Genomic DNA, 27,586 nt, shown 5'->3' with positions numbered 1-27,586 from the left:
ATGTGCCTCCATATGAAACCGCTCTCAGGTCGGTTTCGGAGGTTCTTAGCCTCCATGTGTGAAAGCACTTCTGCACCTCCATGTGAACTGACTGTAAACAAACCGCTGCTCATTAATATGCAGCAGTGGGCGTGGTCTGTGCACAGGCCCCGCCCCCCAGTGCTGGTTGATATTACCCAGCCTGCTCCGGGGGCCGATCCAAGTGCAGTCCGCGCTCCAGCTGCAGTCAGTCAGTGTGTGGACGTTCAGCCGGAGCTGGTGACAGAAACCCGGACAATAGCAGACAAAAGGCTCCGGTGCAGGACGGATCGGGTCGGACCGGGACTCTGTGGAGGACTCTGTGGGAGAGAATAGCTGCAGCTCGGTGCATGTCCCATCCGGGGGGTTATAAACCGGGAGCGGAGGGTCGCACCGACTAACACTGAGCCCCGAGAGCCGCCAGGCAGCAGCCCGCCGCCGGCAGCAGCCCGCCGCCGGCATGCCCCTCACACGGAGCTCCGTCCTCCTCCCCTTCATCCTGCTGCTCTCTGCCCGCATCCAGGTACGCCAGGGTCCCGCTCTTATTTGTCTTATTTAACTTTTCCTTCGAAACGAATGTTCGGGATAAAATGTGGATTTACAGACTGAAACCTTCAGGAAAGTTTCCGAAAAGTTCCTGTTCAACTCCTGACACACTATATATATATATATATATATATATATATATATATATATACACTTTACCCAGTAACTAGTAGTGTAACTAATTACTAACTAATGACAATTATAATATTAACTAATATCCAATATTACTGGATTGTTATTAATCAGTAATTACCTATTATTAGGTTCTGATTGATTAATAATCCGTTCAAACTAGTTACTATTGTTGGGGAGTATTAAGTAAAGTAATAATATTACTATTGAAGAGTAATGAGTAAGAAATTACATTTTTTGAGTAACGAGCCAAACACAAAATCTATTTCTAGATGAAACTATAGAATCATTCGATTTCACCTGTTAATATATTTTATATCCTGATGTTGATAAAGTTCTGCTGTAATGATCCGAATCCTTTAAGTTAATTATTAATCAACCTCAAACATTCTTTAAATTCTTCCCCTCGCACACAATCAGGGAGTTCGAGGGGTTAAAACTAAAGCAGATGTTGCAGTTCTAACTCTAAATTGGGAGCAGTAGTTAATATTTACAGCTGTGTGCAGGAATCAGTCGTGTTTTAATGGGACTCTTGTGGGGACATGGATTCCTTTTGGTTTTGGTCAGCGTTGGCTCACGGGGCCGGCGTTTGGAGCTCTCAGGCCACAGACTGTTGGACTCGCAGCATCGATCGGGATCCTTCGCTGTGATCAGATCCTGCAGGGGAAAGTAAAAGTGTCCGGAACACGAAGGAGGCAGGCGGACTGAACTCTGTGACACCGCTCTTCACCTGGTTTTCCTCCAGTCAAACCGCAGGCTGTTCCCACGCAGCCCCGACGCACAGTCTGGTTTTCCAGTCGTGGAAACACCTGGAAATTGATTGAAATGAGCAAATACGCTGGAAATAATCTGTTGTCCTGGAGATGTTTGTGACTTGCAGAGCTGTAACCATCACATCTCTTGTTGCTGTGGTTTATAAGTACATGCACACTGATGTTGACTGTACGGGACTTAAACACTTTTAACTTTGTAGAAGATGCATTTTCTGTAAGATAGAATAAATTGGACTGGATGTGAACTGTTACTGATGAGCTGTGCTTGAATTAATGTTGTCACTTATGAAACCGCAGCTTTTATGAGCGTTTGTAGGCAAGTGCTGTCCTGTAGTGTTCAAAAAACAAAAAGTCCTGGAAAAGGTCCTGGAAAGTGATTTGTTAAATAGAGTGTGAACCTTGAAATTGTTTTATATTTTCTCTTGAGACACTTCCAGGAGCTGCAGCTGATACGATGACGATAAAAGCAGCAAATGGTCTCATTTAGGAATCTGGAACCAGCAAACATTTGACTCTTCTGTTGATCATTTATTCATCGATTAGGAAACTGTCTTCGATTAACTCAATAACTGCCTTTCAAACAACCGACTCTCCTGTTTGTTGTCCGTCCTCTCTGCAGGTTTCTTCGGCTTCAGGACACTTTGAGCTCCAGATTTTGTCGATGCAGAACGCTAACGGGCAGCTGCAGACCGGTTCCTGCTGCGACGGTTCCCGGGACGCCACGGATCGGCGGTGCACGGTGGACGAGTGCGACACCTACTTCCGAGTGTGTCTGAAGGAGTACCAGCTGAAGGTTTCCTCGGCCGGGCCCTGCAGCTTCGGCACCGCCTCCACGCCGGTCCTCGGTGGGAATACCTTTTCTTTACGTGGCGCCAAGAGCGACAAAGCCAGGATCGTGCTGCCGTTCAGCTTCGCGTGGCCGGTGAGTTCAGACGTTCTACAGCTCGTCATTGGTGTTGAGAAGGTTTGGTTGTTCTTCTGTTGCTTCTTCGACCAAAGACCAAAGATCTGAATCAGAACTGAATCATCCGGATGATGTTCTTGGTTTTGGTCTGATGTTCAGTCTCTTGCTCCCTCGTGTTCCCCTCAACAGTGAAACTGCTCTAGATATTTGAAGCTCTTTGGGTCAATGACGTCCCCACATGGACCGTTAAAGGTAATATTAGCGCGGTAAAGGTAATTCCCTTTATGTGTTAGCATTGAGCTAATGGACTAATTATTTACATATAATCAGTCCAGGAATTAGAAAGAAAGAATTAAGAACTGGGAGAAGCTAACGGCAGTAGTGGCAGTGGCTACTACACGAAAACTTTGTCTTTATTATTGTTTTGATGTGAGGCGCCCCCCAGTGGGAGGAAGGACGTACTGCACCTCTGTAGTGGTTTATTCCTGTAATTTGTAAGTTGTGGTGTTACATTCCTCTTTATGTAACATTTCTACTGATACAAGCTACAAGAATAAACCTAAAAACCTATTAAATTTCATAATTATACCGTTCGATGAGTTTCTAAGTTGTAATTATGACTTTCTGAGTCATAAATTCCGCTTATGAGTAATAATTATGTAATAGTTTTGATTGATTGAGGTTGGACTGATAATTATAAGCTCTTGGAGGCTTTTCATTTCGGCCTCCTGTTTATGTTCCCGGTGGGATCGAGCTGCTTGGTTTCTCGCCTCAGGGTCGATCTGGTTTCAGTCCAGATCTGTGCAGACTGGCTGCGGTTTCATGTGCTCATCAGTGGCTGCTGCCGGTTTCCTGCCCGGAGCCACAAACAAGGATGGAGCGCTCGACTCGGACACCAGCGGGCCTTCCTCTTTCTCCTGCGTCGCTGTGCATAAAGGCTGTTGGAGGGGCATTCCTGCCGTTGACCCTGGTAACTGGCGTGTTAAATGAAACTGTCGTGGTCGTCGGGCAGGATGACGTTTCTGTTGTTGTTGTTCCCCCTTTTTTGTCTCCTCAGTCTAAACTGGCAGGCACGACCCAGACCGCCTCTCTCTGTGCGTCAGTCCTGTTTATTGGAGCTGTGACGGCGGCTCGAGATGTGTTAAGTTGTGCCAGACCTGCAGGATTTCACCCGAGACTCATCCACCCTCCTGCTCTCTGTCCTTCTGTAGTTTTTATACGTTTCACCCAACTCCTGTTTCTAAAGTCCTTTCCCTCTTGCAGGACTGTGTTTACAGTAGTAGTTCCCAACCTTTTCAGTGAACTGACGACCCCCGCCTGACATATTTAATGGATTTTTCACATTATATTCATTAAATTCATTAAGTTTTATTCACAAAAAAAGAATCAAACGCTGAAATATCGGCTTATTTTTAAGTTCCTACACCCCATAAAATCAAAAAGGCCTTGCGACCCCCCTGTGAAGCTTTGTCGACCCCTAGTGGGGGCCCCTACCCTCAGGTGGGGAACCACTGGTTATAGAGCATATATAATGCTGATATCAAAACAAAGGAAAGTAATATATTTCCATTATTCCATGCACATTACAAACTAATAAACCAGTTTACCCTATCCAGCAGTGGAACATCCATTAACTAATGAAACAGAAGAACATTTGTTTATGCTGTAGATTTCAGAACATTGGTGGTATTTAAGTGATTCAGTGAGTCAGAAGAGAAGAACCTTTCAGAATAAGTCTGAAGAGGATATCACATTAACCCTTAAATGGGCGAGCACATGTAAATGTTTTGCCGCTGTAAATTTGCCAGACATGTTTTATTGACGTTTAGACTTAGACTAAGACAGACTTTATTTGTCATTTGGATTTGTATCAAAATGAAATTACGGTGCAATGGCACATAGCACAACAGGAATAAAGGAGAGGCAGTATGCACAGTCAAAAAAATAGATATGCAAAAACCACGAATGTCAAACCAGAGGAGCCGTCCGTCTTTATCGGTCCTGCTGTGACAGCGACAGTTCGAGCCCTCCAGTCTCTAGTCACAGAAACAGTTAAGACATTACAAAGAGTGACGGAGGGATGGAGAGAAAGTGAAGCTCAGCCTGCCAGCATTTTTCCAACCGATAACTGCCCCAGTGAATTATGGGCAGAGGGGGATCCTGTGCCAGGCCCAGAGGAGTTCATGATGTGGCTCCACTGGTCGACCAAACATGGACATATCTGATGACCAGCGTCCCACTGCTGACGGAAGCTGGAAACATCCAGTTGCTCTGTGACTGTTTTCCCATCCTTGCTTCTGTCCCTCTTTCCTTCCCTCATCACTTCCTTTCGTATGAAGCTGCTGACATTTACTTTCGTTTTCGTGGTGATTCGTCAAACTGAAAGTCGTGCGATTTCGATCAGTTTTATCATCGAGTGCTAAAACGCTCCAGACTAAACAATCAAAACAATCAACCAGTCCCGCTTTCATCCACAGAACCTCACAGTAAGGACGTGTCAACAGTAGACGAGAGTGATGGATGAAGGAAGTCTCTGCACGTTGATTTCTAATAGAAATTAAACGAGACCAGATTCTGCCTACTCGATGTAACATTCTTGTTCCTGTAGTACAAAAATTGGCACACAAATAAAGAGTTTAGTTTTAAAGGTCCAGTGTGTAGGTCGCAACCCCCTCGCTTCACCCGCACTTTCTAAGTGTGAAGGAGAAACACAGATGCCGCTATCTAGCTCCAGCCGCTATCTAGCTCCAGTGTTTGGTTTGTCCATTCTGGGCTGCTGTAAAAACATGGCGGTTCAACATGGCGGACTCCGCCAGAAGAAGACCCGCTCCCTCTGTAGATAATAACGTCTCATTCTCAGGTAACAAAAACACAAAGCTTCTTATTTTCAAGCGATTAAACACTTGAAAGGAATAATGAAAGGATGAATATTATGTTGCATTTTCTGACAATAGATCCTCCCAGATGTTACACGCTGGACCTGGACAGACAAATATTCAGTTTAATATGATATAAAACAGAGGAAAACAAACAGACTCAAAAGATTAATGGATTATCAAAAATGTTGACAAATGACTAATTGATTGAAGTCTCCATGAAACAGAAGTCAGAGAGCTGTTTGCTTCCTCATATTTATGTGTTTCCTGTAAAGACTGGCAGATGGGGAGGGGCTTGTAGCAGCAGCTGATTTGCTCGATTTTCACTCTGAGAACTGAATCTCGTGTTGACAGCCGGCCTTGGACAAGGCGTCAGATAAACCACCAAACAGATTATAAACAGAGGCTGCAGTTTGGAGTGAGCTCTCCACCTCCCTCCTCCCTGCCCTGAACCTGCCTCCACATGTCGCCTGGCTCTGCATGCTCTCTAACTATTTTCCCACACTGAGCCTGCCGCCAGAGAAAGCAGTTCCACCTCCTCAATCAAACAATCAAAGGGACGGGGAGTGATGGGAAATCACCAGATGAATGCTGGTAGATGTTCTGGCAAGAAGTGAGTGGAACCTGTTGGCAGGTAACCAGCTGTCAGACTCTCGCTCTCAAAATCTAATTAGCTCTAAAAAGCTAAAATCATTTCGAGGTGCCACCCACTGCGTTTGGTGGGCAATGCGTTTATTTTTCCTCCGGGGTCAGGAGGCATCAGTCCCGACGCCCAGATCGTGTTTCAGCCAGAGAGGTGACGCAAGGATGTTGCAAGAGTTGTTCAGAAGGCTTTCAGTCACAGCTTTGGCGCGTTAGCTCGGTTCTGCATTGGTGACAGTTATGTGGCGTTGGGGTAAACAGCTCTGTGGTACACTGCAGACGTGACACGCTCAGATTTAAAGGCCTGGTTTGAGATTTTATTTATTCTACTTTTAGATTCTTATTGAATCCTGTTTCTTCTCAGCAAGAAATGTTTTTTTTCTTTTCTTTATGGATGATATTGATCAGTATACACTGTATCTTTATAGATGATATTGATCAGTATACACTGTATCTTTATAGATGATATTGATCAGTATACACTGTATCTTTATAGATGATATTGATCAGTATACACTGTATCTTTATGGATGATATTGATCAGTATACACTGTATCTTTATAGATGATATTGATCAGTATACACTGTATCTTTATTGATTATTGATCAGAATACACTGTATCTTTATGGATGATATTGATCAGTATACACTGTATCTTTATGGATGATATTGATCCTGTATTGACAGTCAGACTGTGGACATATGACGGCCTTTAGCTTGTGTTTCTAGAGTTACGTGTTGTTACAAACACGTTAGGAATTGTTAAAATGTGATATTTCTTAAAGGGAGTTTGGTGCAGGGAGCTTTTAGTTGGATTCAAACTGCTAATATGGATCATTGTTAACGTTTAGTCTCCACTACAGAAACACTAGCTAACTGCTAAAGTCTGAGAAGGTTTTCTGATGGTATTAGTTTGATTGATGATGAAATTAATGATCAGTCAGGCAGACAGGAGGTTGTGTGTGTAATGTAGTGTTATCAAGGCTTAAGATGCACTGGGGCACCATTTGTTGACAACCCTAACCCTATTAACAAATGGTTAATATCTGCTGTGAAAACAGTGGAATCACTGAAACCAGCTGCAAAACGCAGAAATATGTGTCTCTCACAGTGAAACCTATTGAACACTGTTTTCTGTGGCGTAAATCTGTCGGTATGGACATTTTGTCACATCCGGCTACATGGCTGCAAGCATGTATGGAATCAGAGAGGAAACCTATATAAGACATGCACAAATCCCCTGTGTGGTGTTTGTTATGGCTCATTATGCTCCAATAATCCTGTCAGCAGCTCTTTGCGCTCGATAACCTGACATCACAGCCCAAGCTAACCACTAATCTGTAAACTACACGGACTGACTGTGGTTTCCTGCAGAGCGGAGTGTTGGTCGGGGAGAGTTTATCTAGCTGCTGTGGATCTACGCCAACATCAGCAGGGTTTGGTAAATGTGGACAGGATGATGTAAGACCACCTAGGTTGAAGTTTGAAGAGTCTGATACGACATCAACGCCACAACCAACCTAGGAAACCATCGAGTCATGTCACCAGGTTTCTAGTGTTTCCACTCTGGCTTGGTCGGCTCTGTGGAAGTTTTCCCACAGTGGTTTGGATGGTGGTCGGGTGTTAGTGCCGAGCTCTCTCACACAGGGCTGATATTAGTGACTTAGAGACTTCAATGATTTGTGGTAACTGATTTTGTTCCTGTGCACATCTGCTGTGGTGAAAACAGCCTGGAAACAAGGGCTGCCCCCGACTAAAGATTTTCTAAATTAGCTAAATTACAAGCATGCCTTAAGGACATAAAATCCCTTTCACAGCATTTTCATACATAGAAACAAAGTTTGTCCTCTGCATTTGATCATCATCTAAACCCTGGGCGCCCAGGGAGCCACTCAGGGTTCAGTGTCTTGCATAAGGACCCCCTCGACGCATGGGAAGGGGGAACTGGGGGTTCAAACCGCGACACTGCTCTACCCACTGATCCACAGCTGATACGTAAGAAGGCCCTTGACTTGGACTTGTTGGTGGACTTGCTTCCTGTTGGTTTTAACTCTGTACTTATAGATCTTAGTGCTGCATTTGTTGAGCATCACATCCTATTACAGAGACACGTGGAGTTCCACAAGGTTCTGTGCTTGGACCGATTCTTTTCACCTTATATATGCTTCCATTGGTTGACACTATTAGGCATCACTCCATTAACTTCCATTACTGTGTAGATGATACATTATGGCCCTAGACTAGGACTTGGGACTTGGTGAGTTTTTACTCTGGACTTGATGTAGGACTTGTCTCTGGACTGACTTGAGATTTACTTGTGACTTAAAAACTATGATTTCTCCACTGCTGCAGTGCAGTTTCTTGTTACTTATGACATCTCCACTGAAGCAATAGCTGTATAACAAGCTACTATTAGCCATGCTGTTGTTTCTGTCAGCATTCATTTTACAGCAGGGTCCAGTTTACAAAGTTATCGTCACTCTTCTGGTTTAAATCTGGAACCAGTCCCTCAAAGCACCCACAGACTCTTCAATCTTTGTGACTCCCTACTCTTATTTCTGCCGTCTTGTTGATGTCGAGCTCTGAGTTTGGATGGTGTGAATGTGAGAGAGTGTTACTACAGAGAGAGAGACTCAAACCACAATAACACACACACACACACACACACACATACGCACACACACTCTGGCTCTGGTCTGTCTGTCATTCGATAGCGGTGAGAGCGACAGTGGCCTTAAGAGGGACAAAGAGTTTCAAAGTGGAGACGAAATAATGCGACTCAAACACACCACACACACACACACACACACACACACACACACACACACACACACACACATGCAATGCAATTTTCCCTCCCTGTTTTGGTGCAGAACAGTAGGATGTTTTTAGTATGAAGCCTAAAATGTGAAATTTAAGCAATTTCATTTTTTTACTTACCAAGTGAAATAAGACATTTCCCACCATAAATTCAGAGATTGTTTTTTTCCAATATTTATTTAATATTAATATTTATCTGATGTAACTGAATCTTAAAGAATTTGAAGAATTTTGAATCATGAGATTTGTGCAGTTATCTGCAAGTTTTGAGTATGTTCCATTGTTTTTGACATTAATTGTTTAAGTATCAAAAATATCCAATTTATTCAAACCACAAACAAAAAAAGTAAATCATCACATATTATAAGCTGGTGAATTTCTCTTGATATCATGTTAAATGGTTAGTTTCCATTGATTAATTATCTGTCTGTCTGTCTGTCTGTCTGTCTGTATGCAGAGGTCGTACACATTGATCGTGGAGGCCTTGGACTTCAACAACGACTCTTCCTCTGGCAGTGAGTACTCGTCATCATTCATCCTGCTTTCATTCCTCTCTGCTCTGTTTCGTCCCCCTCCAACTGAAACTAACTCGACCTTTGACCTGAGAGTGTTGTGCTGTGCAGGTCGTGAAAAATGATTCCATAAAGACGTCATGTCTGAAATAAAATAAAATAAAAAAGTGCAAATGAGCCGATTGGCTTCTTTGAACAAAATGTCCCATTACACACTTCAGTAGAATAGAAAAACAAACACAAAAGGGTGAAGAGACTGAAAAAATATATATTGATAATAATGATTTTAATAAATAATGATAAATTATTCTTCTTTCTGTCCCTCGTGGAGTTCTCAAGTTCCCTCTCCTCTTGTTTATTACAGCAATTAAATAGCCCCCCCCTTACAGCAACCTGTGGAGGTGTTTACATGCCCTGGATGAGTCCCATTCAGAAAACTGGTTGTAAAGAGTGTGTGAAGAGAGAGTGAAGCTGGCAACTTCAGTTTGAGCGTCTGTTTATCACCCAGCGGTCAGCGAGGCAGTTGGAGCGAGAGTGTTGGCTCGGTGCTGTATTTGGCGTCCCACAGGGAACCATTATAGGCCCGGTGTGAAGTCGACTGACCTCGGTGCAGGTGGGCTCCGGTGCAGGCAGCGAGGACGGGGGGTGGTGGGGATGGGTAGTCCAGTTCATTCGAGTTTTTAGTCCAAACATGGAACCAGAAAGTTGAGTTACAATGATGAAGCTCTGTGTGACATTTGGAGGGTTTGTTCCAAAACCTACAGCAGACAAACAGAGCTGACAGGTTGAAGCTGAAACTACTGTCAAACCAAATGAGGACAGAACAAATATTGACCCTCTCAGTTTAGCATCAACAAGCTAAGTGCCCCCCGGCACGTGGCCTGTAATGAACACCTGCCTCATTCTGTTGATTCAGCTCAGGTAGCAGCCAACCTCCTCATTTTGTTCATCATGATAACCATGATTATACAGCAGCAGACAGCTGTTTTCATTAATCGAGCTCTGATAGACCCAGTTTACACCGTAGGGCTGTGTATTGGCAAGAACTTGTGATATGATACATATCATGACACGATGATAACGTATTTTGATACAGTAAGCAAGGTGATATATTGCTGGGTTTTTTTTTCAAATTTAATTTCTAATTTTAGGAAAAGTATAAGGAAAACACCGCCTTCTGCCTAAAATCTGTATCAGAACAAAGGGTGTCGCTGTAACATCCAACTTCATAGCCCTTCGATCGAGTTTTTGAGAATCAATCATAATCTGTATCACAAAACAAAATATGTTCAATATCGATGTTTTCTGACATCCCTAGTACACTGCCCGCTCAGCAGCAGAAAGACACAGCTAGAGACGTGCTGGTAGGACTCCATGATATGGTAAAAAAAATCATATTGCAATTTTTTAGACAGAATTTGTGAGGATGATCATTTTTGCATCACAGATTTACATTTCACTGAAAAAAAATTGTTTTATACCAAAGAAACAATGCTTTCATACATTTGGAGAATATGATTTGTAGGCCAGGAAACTGCAGCACTACAGTACTTCATTATAATGTTTTTGTTACATATTTGGTAATTGCACTTGGCCGTATTGCAATTTTGATAATAATAATTAACTGTGCAGCCCTACTAGCTGGTGGAGCGTTTAGCAGCTAAAGAGACTGATATTTCCCTCAGGAGTCGGTAGAGACCAAAATCAGCTAAAAGAAACACGTATCCAGTGGTATGATGAAATGAAATTTGCTTGCTCAATAAATCTACAGTTGTATCTTCCTTCAGTGGCTCTGGGGTTAAGATACCACCATGAACGACCTTCGTTGTCAGCTCTCTGCTGCCGTCTGTAACAAAGGCTAAACTGAAAACAAAGATGGCAGTAAGCAGTAAAGTCCAGGTCTCACACTGTCCCTTCGGAAACATGTGGAGGACATTATCAACGGCAAAAAAAGGGTTTTCTTCTGTCCAGCTTTCTGAGTTTCAGTCGCAGCTCTCAGGCAGGTGTTGGCTCGAAAGCTCAGGCGGTATTCATCAATGAAGTGCCAGGTTTGAATATTTGCTCAAATATCCTGGACGGAACGGATCCAGCCTTTTGTGAGGTTAACTATTTTTCAAATCTGCTACCTCTGTGCCATTTTTTGCACCTTTTTTATTCCCCATCGTGATGTGAAGTGTCACAGTTTGCTCCCAGGCCGACGGTGTTACCTTGCTCAGAGGTTTCAGGATTCATGCAGAGTTTCTTTTCTGCTCTTTCGGCCCAGCTGCTTGTCGGTTAAACAGATACCGTCACCTCACCCCGACCACACTTTCCACCCTGCCGGTGAAATACCACAGAGCAGCTCAGCATTTTCAAACTCTCTGGAATATTCCAGCCTCCCTCAGCACCTACAACTACCTGCAGTCCTCTCAGACAGACCAGCAGAGTAACGTTTCAGTTTGTCCTGTCGTCAGTTGAAGATAGTTTACGACTTCCCATAAAGCTTCAGATACACACTCGTTTATCCCACCTACTTGCAACAATCAGTCAAGCCATCGTACCACCAGAAATGGGATGCCACAGGGGTCTATCCTTGTTCTTTTGCTGTTTACCTTGTACATAAAAAACACAATTACTCCTAATAAATACTTTAAACGTTATTTTTTTGCAGATGACATCGTTTTATATGCCCCAGGTGCATCCACAACCATGGTCCTGTCTCATCTCATTCTCTTCATTTCAATCCAGTAACTACCTAACCTTAGATGTCCCTCTCGCACGCACTGATGTTGGAAGAACTGGTTTTAGGTACTTTCAAATTGATTGAACAGAAAACTGCCCTAAAACTTTGCATTGAATTGCATTCCCAATGCAAATTTGAAAGGTCCAGTATGTAGGATTTAGTTGCATCTAGCGGTGCAGTTGCATATCTCAACTCACTCGCTTCAGCCTCTCCTTCCAGGAGGCTCTCATTGTTCTCAGATCTCTATAAAACAACAAGTACCCAACAAATTAGCATTTCAAGCTAACTCAAGGATGCCTCTCTTTTTCTCTCTGCCTTGTTTTTGTTTTGTTTTGACGGACAAAACTGTGTCATTTACAGGCGTCGGCGGGACGGTGATCGAGAAGGCAGTTCACTCTGGGATGATCAACCCCAGCCGGCAGTGGCAGAGCCTGAAGCACAACGGTCCCGTGGCTCAGTTCCATTTTCAGGTCCGCCTCAGCTGCGACGAGCACTACTACGGCTTCGGCTGCAACAAGTTCTGCCGCCCGAGAGACGACTTCTTTGGCCACTACGAGTGTGACCAAAATGGCAACAAGACGTGCCTGGAGGGTTGGTCTGGTCCAGACTGCAACACTGGTGAGTGCTCTAAGGGTTGTATTGATGTATGGGTCTGTTTGCTAAAGAACTATACTGGTGATTCTGACTGTTTCAGCCCATTAAATACAACTTTTGCATAATCTCCAAATCATATCAACAGTTTTTAATTGATTTGACATATATTTGGAACTAATATGCATTTATTTAACAAACATACGATTATGTTTCATTTATTATTATTTAGTTATTTAAATGTTACACACGATCAACAGGAACGTGGCATTAAAAACTGGGCTACTTCATTACTCAGTCCCTCCAGGATTTGGTGGGCTTTTTTTTAGGTTTGTTGTGGCCTAAAATGCCTGATTTCACAGCATCTTTTTAAAGAAAATGTCAGAGACAACAGAGTCGGCTGCTGAGTGTAAATTCATGTTGTTCTTTCAGCCGCATCTACGTTTGCTTACAGTTTCTCTCCGTCTCTCTGCAGCGATCTGTAGGCAGGGCTGCAGCACAGAACACGGGTCCTGTAAAGTTCCTGGAGAGTGCAAGTAAGAACCACCACACTAAAAACACCCACAAGGAGCTCCCTATGTATGTAAAACAGTGAGACAACTATGAGAGCTCTATGTTCTGTGTCGGTTTTATTTGTTTCTTACAGGTAATTGTAACTGTGTGTGTGTGTGTGTGTGTGTGTCTCTCAGGTGTCTGTATGGCTGGCAGGGCGAGTACTGTGACCAGTGTATCCCTCATCCTGGATGTGTCCACGGCAGCTGTGTGGAGCCCTGGCAGTGTCTCTGTGACACCAACTATGGAGGACAGCTATGTGACAAAGGTACACACACATTTGAAGGAAAATGCCGACCTGAACGCCTCCTGATGCCCTGTCAGATAAAACGATTGTTTTCTGTGGCTGACTGTCTAAAGTGTTCGTTTGCGTCTTTGTGCTGCAGATCTGAACACGTGTGCGACGCTGCAGCCGTGTTTGAATGCAGGAACCTGCAGCAACACGGGACCAGACAAATACCACTGCTCCTGTCCCGACGGCTTCTCTGGGGTCAACTGTCAGAGAGGTGAGAGGTCCGAGGTTCAGTTCCACGACCCAGAAAGGAAAATATCACATATATCACAAAACAATTGGGAATAAGAGTGACACCAAAACCAAACGATAACACAATGAAAAGAATGGATATGATTCATAAAATAGGCCTTTAACACTTTTCAGCTTTTGTTGAGATATTATGTCCTGACTAAATAACTAGTTATATTAATATAATAATAACTAGTTTATTATAACAAAGGATACAGACAGAACAACATTTAATTGTTCAGTACTGACAGATTTCACTCTGGAAAAAACAACCTAAAAAGCCTTTGGCAGGTTGATCTCCATCATGTGGTGAGGAGCTGTGGAGAAGTCAGGTCAGGGGTCAGAGGACAGGCGTTAAGTCCAACAAACTTTCCAGTTCCAAACTAGTGAGTTGATTCCTCCTGTTTCTGTCTGTCTCAGCGGACCGTGCCTGTCTGTCCAACCCCTGTTTGAACAGAGGAAGCTGCGTGGAAACCAGTCAGGGTTTTGAGTGCCGCTGTGCCCCCGGTTGGACTGGACCCTCCTGCTCCATGAGTAAGACCTGCGGAAACCCTTTAACAGATCCTCTTTGAACCTCCTCTTGTTAGGCTTCACAAACTGATGGACTTTCTTTTCCTGTCTCAGATGTGGACGAGTGTCTGGTGAACCCCTGCAGCCATGGAGGGACCTGTCAGGACCTGGTTCATGGATTCAAGTGTACCTGTCCCCCTCAGTGGACTGGAAAGACCTGCCTCATCGGTCAGTGCTGCTTTCATGCCTTATTCACACTACACAACTACCTGTCTGTAATCTGGGGTCTTGCTGATTTGCCTCTGATTTGATGTACGGAGTTAAAATCACGTATTGTGAAGTCGACATAAGAACCAGAACTGTTGCTTTTGGTGAGAAATGTAGAATTGGTTTTTAGAGGTAGGTTTTTAGGAAACTTTTTGGTGAAGTTATGATTCATCTCTTCCATTATGGAGACCTTTCATCCGTTTAATGTACAAATAAATCCTCTCATCAGCTTCCTCCTCGGGTGTTTGCAACCCTGCAGGACGGAGCGCCGTACTTCGCTTCCTCCCGCTGGGACTCCTGAGTCTTTTTTTCCTAATCTCCAGGATGATCCCTGGAGCAATGGTTGTGGTTTGGAGGCTTAGAGCCCCCGATCACCTCACCGCAGTGCTAATCCACCACCAACCGCCAGCCACATGTGCCTCAACCTTTATCTGTGGCTGGTTAGTCTGGTCTGCCAGCCCCCATTGTGGAGCCTGTTTTCCACCCCTGAAAGATTTTAGACACATCTACTGCTTTCAGTCGTTACTGCCACTGACTGAAATCCACAATAACAACCTAGTCCTCCAGATAAACCCATTAACACTGTTTACATTTCATTATTCCAGCGACAGAGGATGTCCCTCTATCGCAAGAGTGCTGTTACTCCTGACCTTTGACATCTGTATGCCTGGATGTGTATTCATTGATGAAAGCTAATGAAGCGTCACTAAAGCAAAACTATGTAACGTTTGCTGAAAATGAGCCCTTAAGTGGCATTTACAGGATAATAATAATGATAATAATAACTTTACTTATACAGCACCTTTGAGTTTACAAAGTGCTTCAACAGACAAAGCAAGAACAGGATACTCAGAAGGCGATATGACAACAGAGAGACAGTTAGACAAAATATAATTAAATATGAAAATATATATAAAATAAATAATAACTGTAGCTTCAATAATTTACTCCTTATCACTCATTAAAAGATTCCATAATCTATGAAATACGTAATATAATTTTTCAGCTGGACACAAGATGTCTCCTCCCTCACTTTAAAGTCCATCCTCAGTGTCTGAGCACTGCTGGATCTCACTGTTGAAGCTGCGCACTGGACCAGGAGTGACTTCCTGACTATTTGTGATGTCACAAATCATGCTTTAGGCCCCTGCCCTTAAAATCAGATGATCAATGAGCTCAGAGAACTGATTTCTGGGAGGAGCTTTAATGAAACCACTCACATTGTGAACGCCGCTCTTTCTCTCTCTGATTAGTTTCTTCTGTTTTTGTCTTTCTGTCTTTCAGATGCCAACGAGTGTGACGACAACCCCTGCGTTAACGCCAACTCCTGCCGAAATCTGATCGGAGGATACTTCTGCGAGTGCCTCCCGGGTTGGACAGGGCAGAACTGCGACACCAGTGAGTAAGACGATGTGGACGCAGACGTGGCGCCAAAACATTCAACCCCCCAGCAACGATAACAATAATCTTTATTTGTATAGAAAATATTTGCAAAGGCTTTTGTTTTGAAATTGCTTTGAGCTCTGACGTTGATTTTTCATCAAATGCTTAATTAATACCCACAGTTTATTAACTATCAATGGCTGCTGATGTTCAGTCATTTAAAGGTCCAGTATGTAACATTGAGGATGATCTATTGTCAGAAATATAATATCCATACATATGTGTTCATTAGTGTATAATCAGCTGAAAATAAGAATGGCTGTGTTTTGAATCAGTGCTGTGATGTGTGAAAGTCCGAAACAACTCCAATTTATTAAACTGACTGAAGTTTTGTTAGTCTGGAATCATCCCATCAGAATAGAAATATAAAGTATCTATGAAATCAACATCCTGCTCAACAACCCACCCAGCAACTAATCTTTATGATTTTTATTAAACTTGTTGTGAATTGTTTGTGCAGATATCAATGACTGTCGGGGTCAGTGCCGGAACGGAGCAACGTGCAAGGTAACACGCTGTTTTCAGGCCTTTTTCTTTCACACACACACGTTTTCTTCACCAGAGCTATAAACAGCGAACACTGAGCCATGCATGTAGGGCAGAGACTGTGTGTGTGTGTGTGTGTGTGTGTGTGTGTGTGTGTGTGTGTGTGTTGTGTGTGTGTGCCATGACTACAGCAGATCAGATTTCTCCAAACGTTCTGGTTTCCCAACTGAAGATAAACAGTCTGTCTTCGTTCTTTTCAAACGCTGATTGCTAAGTTTTTTTTTTGTTCGGCCATTCTTCTCCTCACAATGGTTTAGTGTTTACTGACGCAGATTCCATTACATCAGCAGCATTATCTGTCAGCTCAGTTTGATTTACACAGTTTATGGTTCAGTGTGCTCACAAATCCAGAAAGCAACAATAACTGAAGACAGGTTTTACAGAAGGTGAAATTACAAATTACAAATTATACAATATATAGAATATCAGAATCAGTGCGTCCTTAATGATGGAATTTAACGTCCCCATGAAGTCAAAACTGATCGAACGTCACAGATACTCGAGTATCTGACCCAACAATGGCCAAAGAACAAAGTAAAAAGACATCACATAAAGGCAAGTCTATGAAAATGGGTTTTAACTTCATTTCTCTCTCATCCAGGACCTGGTGAACGGGTATAACTGCGTGTGCGCTCCGGGTTTCACCGGCGAACTCTGCGAGAAAGACGTGGACGAGTGCTCCAGCGGGCCGTGCCTCAACGGCGGTCGCTGCTACGACGAAGTTAACGGCTTCCACTGCCTGTGTCCGCCTGGTTTCTCTGGAAGTCGCTGTCAGGTGAGCCGACGCTAACCCGCTAAACGTTAACGCAAAGTGTATTTTACCAGGAACACGACTTCCTGTCCAATGATCACTTAAAGCTGTAATATGTAACATTTCTGCTTTTAATGTCTATAAACATCTGTATTCTATATGCTATGTGTAACTTTACTCCTCTGTCTGTCTCTGTGGCGAGGATCTGAGCTACATATCGTTTTATAAATACACTATATTGATATTCATGTTTTAGTTCAAGGCTCTGACATACTCTCAAAGGCGTGTTGGCGATGTGGCTGGTTACCATGGTGACGTACAGGCGTCATAGGAACAGTAAAACTCTTGAGTGTCATTTTTCACTGATGGATTGTTCTCTCTGTCCGCAGCTGGATATCGATTACTGCCTCCACAGTCCGTGTCAAAACGGCGGCCAGTGTTTCAACCTGGCGGCTGACTACGTCTGCACGTGTCCTGAAGACTATGAGGGCAAGAACTGCTCACGCCTGAAGGACCACTGCCGCACCACACCCTGCAAAGGTTCGGCTTGGGTTCATTTATTCAGAATTTAAATTCATAGCTAGGATCTTGGAAAGGATTATATAATCTGGTACGTGTTCAATTAACTAAAAGACCAGTTTGTAGGATTTAGTGGCATCTAACAAGATTGTAACTGTTTGAATACAGCTCGGCCTTCCAGCTGCGTACGAAAAACTACGGTGGCCGCAAAATGTGCAACAAATGTGTGTTTAATGCAAAAGGCCTCATCTAGAGCCAGTGTTGTGAATGTCCATGCTCGCCTTGTCAGGTTGTGATTGGGAAGAAGTCGACGCCAGCAGGTTTGTGCTCAACCCATAGGGTTTGCCACAAATGCCTTATTGATTAGTGAAAGTGGGCGTGGTCTATCACATATTTGCTCCCAACTCAAATAGTCTTTGAGCATCCTGATTAAACTCACTGGAGGTGCGTTCAAATCAGATAAAGAGTGGTGCAAATGGTGAAACTTTGAGTGTGCCATTATTAAACCGCCTCCGTTTGAACGGAATTAAACAGCCAGGAATTAGTCTGATACAAACCCCCTTTCACAGACCAGCTCGCATTACTGTTCACTAGGTCCACAGTCAGCCCTCTTACCCTCTCTTTGTCTCCTCCTCCACTCCAGTGATTGACAGCTGCACAGTGGCGGTGGCGTCCAACAGCACACCGGGCGGGGTGCGTTTGATTTCGTCCAACGTGTGCGGCCCTCACGGGCGGTGTCGGAGTCACGCCGGTGGACAGTTCAGCTGCGAGTGTGAGGAGGGATTCACCGGGACGTACTGCCACGAGAGTGCGTACATGAATGTGCTGCTTTAACTGAACTGATGACCGATTATAAAATGTAGTAACATTATTTCTTTCTCTTCTCAGATATAAATGACTGTGAGAGCGCCCCCTGTCTGAATGGAGGAACCTGTATCGATAAAGTCAGCCAGTATCAGTGCATCTGTGCTGACGGCTGGGACGGACCTACCTGCCAGAACAGTGAGTGCTCCTCTTCCTCACTCTTCACCCACAGCTGCAGCAGTAGAGACGTGCTTTGACGTTTGTTTTGTTTTTTGTGGCGCAGACATCGATGACTGCAGCTCCGCCCCCTGTCAGAACCGAGGCGTCTGTCGAGATCTGGTCAACGATTTCTACTGCGAGTGCACCAACGGCTGGAAGGGAAAGACCTGTCACTCCAGTAAGTGTGTGCGGATGGAGGTGGAGACAACAACTCCCATGAGTCCATGCTGCTTCACCACCTCATGGTCAATACAGGTTAAAACCAATACGTAGTCCATTAAAAGGAGCTACCGGCTGCTGTATCTTCCACTATATTCCAGTTTGATCTAAAGCCCTTTACAGTTTGCCTCGATGAGCGACCGTGCACGGAGCTGGACCCGTTATCGGGTCCAGTGTGAGCTTCGAGGAGCTCGCGACCCCAGCCGTTAGAGACATAACGTGACCCTGTGAATATGTGCGTTGTGTAAACCCTGCACACTTTTCCAGGTGTTCCAGATGCTGAAGGAATTTTCTGTCTTGCTCAGTTGGAGTTTCTGCTCACTGAAGTCTGTTTTTGCTTCCAGGAGAGAGTCAGTGTGACGAGGCGACCTGTAACAACGGAGGGACATGCTACGACAAAGGAGACGCCTTCAAGTGTCTGTGTGCCGCCGGCTGGGAGGGAGCCACCTGTAACATCGGTCAGTATGACGGCGGGTTATTTCTTTAAAAAAACAGTGTTTCCGTGTCAGTTTGGCGGCTAACGGTCACGTTTGTGTCTCCAGCGAAGAACAGCAGCTGTCTGCCAAGTCCCTGCGAGAACGGAGGAACCTGTGTGGTGGACGGGGACTCCTTCAGCTGCGTCTGTAAGGAGGGCTGGGAGGGCGCCACCTGCAGCCACAGTGAGTCACTGCACTACACGTTAGACCTCAACTAGAGTCCGTCATGGAGGATTGTTGCATTATTTGAGCTTGTTACTGAACTGTAGGGCTGCTCCTGAGTAAAGATGTTTCTAGCCGACTAGTAGTTGTTAGATAAAGCCAACAGTTGAGTAGTCGTCAAACGTTTATGATATTTAATTTGAATTTGTAAATCTGAAGCTGACTGTGGGGCGAATTTGCAGCCCGTCTTTGTATTGACATTGAAGATAATCTCATTAATGCGTAAAATTTGCTTCCCTTGCTTACATTTTCTTTCCTTTTCCAGATGCCAACGACTGCAGTCCTCATCCCTGGTAAGTCTCATTCACACACACACAGGTCACAGTATTTCTGACATTTTTCAAAGCTCAAGATTTAAAAAATCCTCTGAGTTCACAGCGTAAGGTTTGCCATTTTAAGTGATAAACCGTCAGGAGCTACATTAAATTCTCCTTTCTGGCCGCCTCCTCGTCAACTTTCCTTTCACTGAATCGAATCTGGAATAAAACCACTCCGCTGCTGCCAGTTTCACTTTTTATCTCCCACTCGTCTCTCCAAGCCACAGAGTTAGAGACTGCTCGTATCTCTGAAACACACTGATCAGAAAACTCAAATATTTCCTGCCTATAATTAAGATTAGGGTCAGGCTCGAGGCTCCAGCTCAGTGAGATCAGGGTTATTGATTATCAGCTGAATTCAGATTGTTTTTGTCCTGACAGGACGAGCTGCTGTAGTTTAGTGTTAAACATCATTCTCTGTCCTGCAGTTATAACAGCGGGACTTGCGTCGACGGAGACAACTGGTATCGATGTGAATGCGCTCCGGGGTTCGCCGGCCCTGACTGCAGGATCAGTGAGTATTGACCTTTGACCCTGCTCTTTCTGTCTCTCTCATTTTCGGCCTCCCCCTTATTCCTTTTTGTTTAATCTCTTCCAAACTTCAGCAGCTCAGAGAGCCGATCACGTCTCCATTAATCGATTAGTTAAATATTTCAACTGCCAGCGGGCTGATTTTGATGAATCTTTTAGTTTATTTTGAGGTTATTTATATGCACATTGGAATCAAGAGAGCTCAGTGTCATTGGGGCAAATATTAAAACGTAATATGTCTTCAAACTGTGGTGATTAATCCTATAAATAACTTCAAAATAAACTCAAAAATCAGAATCATCCCGGGAGTTGAAATATGAACGCTTCCTGTTTAATCAGCCATTTTGAAAATGTCTGGAATAGATTTAGTGTAACCCCCCCCACCCACCATCAGCCAAACAGTTGCTGATATATCATTATTATTTTTAATGCTAATTATGCTAATTGTCCAACATCCAGCAGTTTCTAAATACTGGACCATACTGTACATTTCTAACATAAAACTTTGAGGTGCTCAACGAGGCTCTATTGGCTGGAGAATTTGGAGCCGACTTGACACTTCACGACAGCAGTGGACGGAAACAAGAAGAAGACCTGAAGACCTGGCTCATGTTACTGAAGACAGATAAATGTAATTATTATTTCAGTGGACAAACCTAATAACTGTCGCTCCCCTCCTCCAGACATCAATGAGTGCCAGTCGTCGCCCTGCTCCTTCGGCGCCACCTGTGTGGATGAAATCAACGGTTATCGCTGCGTCTGTCCGCCAGGAAGAACCGGCCCGCGCTGCCAAGAAGGTAAAACCTGAGTGTGTTCTGTAACTGTAATAGTTCTGAGACACAATCTTCACTGCAGCCATCTTATTTATCCAAAATTAACTGTTCAGTTTGAAACAGTTAATCAATACTCACATTATTAAAGCATTAATCAAACTCAAATTCAAATCACCAACTAATGAATCATGAAACGAATGCCCTGACGGTGCGGCTGGTGGTTTTTGTGCTGCAGCGTCGGGGCGGTCCTGTGTGGTCGAAGGGCTGGTGGCTCTGGATGGAAGCAGATGGGACGAAGACTGCAACACCTGCGGCTGTCACAATGGGAGAATCAGCTGCACGAAGGTAGAACTGGCGCTTATCGCATTTGGCGTTCAAGATGGATTCATGCAGCTCGATTTGTTTCTCATTACATTTCTAGAAAAGCTACGTAAGAATAAAAAGAAACATTTAGATTTTTACTGTAAACGTTTTGAGCAACATGGGAGATTCTACCTTAACTCCACAGCCACTGTAGGAGGGTGAGGCGAGTTGGTTGCAATATCATCGCTGAAAGTCTAACCTCCTTTTCCGCCTTGTGTCTCCGACAGCTTTGGTGTGGACCTAAACCCTGCAGCCTCCACCGCAAGACTCGTGGCTCTGAGTGTCCGGCCGGTCAGACCTGCGTGGCCGTCAGGGATGAGCGCTGCTTCGTCAAGCCCTGCCCCAGCCAGGGGGAGTGCTGGGGCCCCGCCAACCGGTCCCCGCCAGCGGCCAGGTGTCACCCGGAGAGCAGCTGCACCAATGTCACCTTCACCTTCAACAAAGACATCATGACAAGGGTCAGTCGCCTCCGGAGGTTCTTCCCATTCTCTCCGTCTGACTTTCATTTTGTTACTCTACTACTACTCTACCTACTTTGTTACTTAAATAGTCAAACACCTTCTTAATCATCCATTCAGTGTCTGTAAATCCTGAATTCTAGACTATTTCAGGACAATGTAGGAATTAAAACAAAGGGAATCTTCATGTTCTCCAGTGGGAACTCTTACTGACTTTATGTGTGTATTATGAGCTGAGCTGATTGTACCAGATACATAGTTCAGATATTAATGTGCTAATGCTAGCTAGCTAGACAGGACAAGGGGATTGCTGTGCTAATTAAAGTAAATGTGTCATAGGGTCACAATTCTTAAATTCTTAAATACTAATCTATTTCAACGTTTTACACATGAAACAATAAGAAAATCAGATTGAATGTAATAAATGTTTGGTTCAAGTATAAAGTATTTTCAAGTCGTAAAGAAGAAAGTATTTTTTGATTTTTGCACAACAAAAATTACAAATTTAGATTTTATTTTTTGATCTGGATTCTTTGTTGAATGAGGGTCCAGTGGAGGATTGGAGGACGGGGGTGATGTGATCTCTCTATGTGATGTCTTGTAGTTTGTTGAGGATTTTGGTGTTTTTAACACGCTGATGTAATTTGTTGATGGAGTTGCTCTGCTGTGGTGTTACAGGGTGTGACGGTGGATCAGGTTTGCCGCGAGCTCAGGAGCCTCTATGTCGTCAAGAATCTGTCCTCCGACTCCTTCGTCTCCATGACCTGTGAGCTGTCCCTCGGCGCCAACAACGAGATCCACGTAGCCATCGTGAGTCATGTCTGAAAATCAATGATTTTTAGTTTGTGAAAAGTTTCAGAGTTGACGGTGTAATGTGATAATTATGGAGCTTTTGTCAGCAGCTGATATAATCCGGTTGGGACTTCCAGTACAAAACATTAACATTTACCAAAAGTCTGGAATTATAAAATGGAAAAGGAGGAAGAACTGAGATAAGAGCAACAACAGGGTATAAACGCTGTCGCTGCCACAACTAGAATGCTTAAAGTTTGAAAGATTAAACAGTTTCAAACCACAGAAAAATGAAGTGCATCCAGATGAGTTTTCTTAGGAATGGAAAAGCTTTCACGACCTATTGTGCATCGATCGGTAATTAGAGGGCACCAAAATGAGCATTCATTTAGACTGAAATGCCACAGACAGACCATAATGGAGTTTTTCTGTTGAACGTATCAGTCGACAGACGACCAGAGGAGAAGCATGACCTTCGTCAAGGAAATCACGGATAAGATCATGGATCTGGTGAGCAAGAGGAGCGCCAACAGCAGCATCATCAGCGCCATCGCCGAGATTCGCGTCCAGAAACGACAGAGCCACAACTCCAACGGTGAGTCAGCACTTTTGAACTCTCTCATGTGTTGAGTGTGAAACTTCCCTCTGGACTTTGGGAATTGTAGTTTGACTGAATAATCCAAATGTGATGCCGACTGATCTGTCTCTGTGAAAACGGAGAGAGCTGATCAATGAGATGTGGTTTGAAATTGATGTCAAGGTCCAGATTTTACAGAGATAAGACCAATAGCAGATAAACTGACACATTTTACCAGCCAGAACTATTTTTTTCGACCATAAAATGGTATAATTTAAGGCAACTCTTCACTTCATTCACTTTGCATTTGGAAATCCTCAGATGATCAGTAGGCGCTCAGATCTTTGATCGTCCTGTATCACGAGACTATAAAGCAGCAAACAAATTCCCCAAATTTCTATGTGTTTCTTTACCTTTATTCATTTAATGTTTGTCCAAAGCGTCTCGGTCCTAGTTGAGGTTTGTAAATCAAATGTCTTGAGTTGTTCAGTGACCTCCACTTTCTCTCTGTCCGGCAGACCATCTCGTGCCCCTTCTGGTGTCCGTGGTGATTGTCGTCTGGGCGTTGGCGATCACCTCGATGTTGCTGTGGTGCATGAGGAGGCGGAGGAAGCAGAGCGCCCACACGGGGGTCAGCACGCAACCGCCACCGCCGTCGTCTTTGGTGCCTGCAGCCGAGGACAACAACGCCCTCCACAACAGCGTCAGCGCCGCCCGCGAGCAGCTCAACCATATTAAGAACCCCATCGAGAAAAACCCACCGAACCACCATCAACACCACCTCCTCCTCCACCACCACCACCACCTCCGCGAGGACAAGAACTCCGTCAACGCCAAGATTAGGAAGTCGGACACCGGGAGCCAATCGGACGAGGACGAAATGGACAAAAGGCTGCAGAAGGCAAGGTTCCCCCGGGCGCCTCCAGCGTACTCGCTGGTGGACTGGGAGGAACGACCCCCACACTGGACTAGCAAACAGGACAACAGGCAACTGCAGACCCAAAGTGTAAACAGGATGGAGTATATTGTATAACCAACGGGGGTCAAAGTGACTGACGTGACCTCGAGTGGGCGTTTTGTTTACTTTTATGTTCTTTTTTTTGTTCAGAGTTGAATTCTAGATGGATTTTTGCTGTTTTTAATTTATGTTTTGACTGAGACTGGTCTGAACGGTCCACTGCGGTTGGCTGGATCTCCGATTTTGTGGACGCTTTTGTAAACACCAGACTTCGGACGTGTGAAGTGTTCCTAAAAGCCTCATGTGCACGATCATCTTTCGATGCATCTTTCATTCGAGAATAAGTTCCGTATTTGAATGCGCTGCTGCCTCGTTGCACCGCAGCAACTGATGAATTTGGAAAAAAAAACATATTTATTTTGTTTTTTGGGGGGGGGAATTTTTAGTCAATATGAAGAATTGTCCATGTACAATGTTTCTGTATAGATGTGTAAATATTTTTTTAATTAATCATTGTGTATATTTGATTTATTAACTTAATCGTCAAGAGCCTTAAGATATTGCTTTTTTTTTATTTATGAGTATTATTTGGAGTCGAAGGTTTGACAGCTTTGTAAGCCGTTGACTTCTTGATGGAAATATTTTTCTATATTTTTCGCCAAAAGTGTTTCTTGAAAGAATAGTTTATTTTTAGCCTTTTGGATTTGGGCATTTTTGTGCCTCAACTAAATGTTTTGTACTTTATCTGATACCGTTGTGTTGGTATGTTTGCCAGGATGTTCTGTTGTAAGTACTTTACATGTCCGTGAAAAGGGAGGGGTCTTTATACACAAACCAACATGGTGGCAGACATATTGCTTTTGCTACTGAAGAAATCAAGGGACGCAACATTGTTTGTAGTAATTTGTATATTTTGTACAGTGTAAAAATAAGAGTTGAGAACAGGCTTTGGTTCCTGTTTCCATGTATTTGTAACAATCCAATTGAAACCTGCATAATTTATCCTTCCTAAGCCCCGCCCCTTTTTGGACCTTTGGTCAACTTCCTCCTTTCCTGTACTTAGACATGCTATGCTAGGCTAATCTATGTTGAAAGTCATAGTCATATCATATCTTTCGTTAGCTAATGTTTGCAAAGTGCTAGCAAACTATCCAGCCAACTAGCTAGCTACCTGTAATCTATTACAGTTGCAGAAAACAATACGCAATTAGATTACAGTTACATTTCATAAAAAGGATTACAATTTCAAAATGCAATCTAACCCTAACCCGTAGGTTACTGACTAAATGTTTTAACAGGTAATTAGTTATTGTATCGGACTACATTTTTAAAGTAACCCTCCCAACCCTGGTTGTTAACTAGCTAGTTACCTAGATAGTTAGCTAACTAGCTAGTTAACCACTGATGTAGATTTAGTTAGTTAGCTAACGTTTTGCTTACATTAGCTAACTTAAGATGTGACTATTTATACGTCGCTTTTATCTTTTAACCATCTTCAAAATATGGTTGTCTTTTCAATATAGATTAGCTTAGCACATAGCATAACTAAGTACAGGAAAGGAGGAAGCTAGCTCAACTTTTATTGGAGCACAGAGCAAAAAGGGGCGGGACTTAGGAAGCATCAATTTAAAGGGGCCCTGTGGAGTTTTCTTGTTTAGATTCAGTGTTCGAACAAAAACTCACTGTGTGTATTCTTGAGGTCTAAACAAAAGGTGTCAATGCATTTTCTTCCTTTTTTTTCCTTCGTATTTTAAATCCTGTTTACATCCATGTTTACTAGATAGCGGTTTTCTTCTTCCCAGTCCTTGTAGGAGCATTACTGCTTTTCTTCACGAGGTGCCGCCACCTGTTCAGCAGTTGAGTAGTGTGACAACAAGGACCCACTCATTAAAACAAGGCGCTACTAGAGGTCTGAAACTCCACAGGGAACCTTTAAAGGAGGTACTTGAAGAGAGACTTCAACAAAACACTGTATAGAGGTCATGTGACATGTTTCCTATTGTTGATTGGGGGATAAACTAAGTCGTCAGCCTTTTTTTTTGTTTATGATGGATTTTTTATTTTTTTTAAATGATATTTTTCTTGTACATTTCACTTTAGTGTTTTTTGGACCTTGAGAAATAAAAGTCTTGCCAGTAGCAACAATGTTTTATTTATTTATTTGAAGAAAGTTGTATTTACTAAATATGTGGTATTACTTTAAACACCCTAAACGACCTTTTTCCTTTTCTATCATTGAGTAAACTGTATAAGGGACATATTTTATGGATATTTCATATTCAAATGCATAACAATAACAGTAGAAAACAACTGATGAACTGATATTTTTAAATAACTTTTTATGCAATTCTCTTTATTATGTATTTTAAAAATATTTTCACTCTGCCCTTATACTGTGAGATTTTTAAAAGTTTCATGTCTTCTACCTTATCTATATATCTTTTTTAAATAATAATTTAAACTTTAAGCTTTCTTCACACAAATGCTGAGAAAAAGGCCCACTGACGTTTTCCTTGCCGCTGTCGCCCAGGTCTTGCTCATGGTGGGAACTGTTGGGTCTCTGTAAATAATGTTATAAAGAGTTCGGTCTAGACCTGCTCTATTTGAAAAGTGTCCTGAGATAACTTCTGTTATGAATTGATGCTATACAAATAAAACTGAATAGAATGTTTGCTACTGGATTAAGACTTGATTAAAGGCTCTCTACTCCAACCCTAAACTTATGTAATGAAGTTTAGATTGTAGCACAAATGTGGGTTGGGTGATTGGATGAATACATTGGCTATTGGCTGGTTGTTTTTTGGGTGTAATTTCTTTGCTACTTTAATGGTGCGAAGAATGAGGGTCGCTCAGAGGACAGATGTTGGGTATCTTCACATCTAACTGCAGGGAATCAGGGTTTATTTCCACTGGTTTGACGACAGGAAATATAGTAGCAAGGTGATTTGCAGAGGACTCTGACTCCAGGGAAGACGAGGGTACGGCAGGGACAGGAGACGAGGTATGAAGCGGGTAGAGGAGCGAGGGAGGTCGGGGGCATCAGAGAGACAGCAACAGCGTAGAGCCAGAATATTTTCACATGTAACTCTGTTAGATTGTTAGCAGAGTTGGTGATTGTTGGAACAGTGGACAGACTCATTTTCCAACTGGCCACCGTCAGGAAAATGTGAACATATTTCCCAACCCAAGTACAAATACTACAATACATGTAATACATACTCATGTCTGG

The 27,586-nt window shown here is 43.3% G+C and overlaps 1 protein-coding gene across 2 annotated transcripts; it reads left to right on the top strand.

Annotated features, from left to right (window-relative positions):
- Positions 1-215: 215 nt before the first annotated feature.
- Positions 216-26,502, top strand: LOC127352672 (protein jagged-1a). Of its 2 annotated transcripts, XM_051381243.1 has the most exons (26): positions 216-541; positions 2,089-2,391; positions 9,170-9,227; positions 12,307-12,564; positions 13,013-13,073; positions 13,227-13,357; positions 13,476-13,595; positions 14,033-14,146; positions 14,237-14,350; positions 15,674-15,787; positions 16,293-16,339; positions 16,980-17,153; positions 17,519-17,669; positions 18,292-18,456; positions 18,537-18,650; positions 18,736-18,849; positions 19,235-19,348; positions 19,433-19,549; positions 19,854-19,881; positions 20,334-20,419; positions 21,120-21,233; positions 21,445-21,554; positions 21,800-22,030; positions 22,709-22,840; positions 23,267-23,417; positions 23,918-26,502. In XM_051381243.1, exons 1-26 carry the CDS (start codon positions 479-481, stop codon positions 24,430-24,432), a joined length of 3,699 nt encoding a protein of 1,232 aa, XP_051237203.1. In that variant the 5' UTR covers positions 216-478; the 3' UTR covers positions 24,433-26,502. The 2 variants fall into 2 exon arrangements, with proteins under 2 accessions (XP_051237203.1, XP_051237204.1); XM_051381244.1 differs by lacking the exons at positions 216-541; positions 2,089-2,391 and adding an exon at positions 5,775-5,883.
- Positions 26,503-27,586: the final 1,084 nt, after the last annotated feature.

The sequence above is a fragment of the Dicentrarchus labrax genome, unplaced genomic scaffold, assembly GCF_905237075.1.
Source record: "Dicentrarchus labrax unplaced genomic scaffold, dlabrax2021, whole genome shotgun sequence".
Taxonomy (NCBI): domain Eukaryota; kingdom Metazoa; phylum Chordata; class Actinopteri; family Moronidae; genus Dicentrarchus; species Dicentrarchus labrax.
This window is presented reverse-complemented; position numbering and strand designations above follow the sequence as displayed.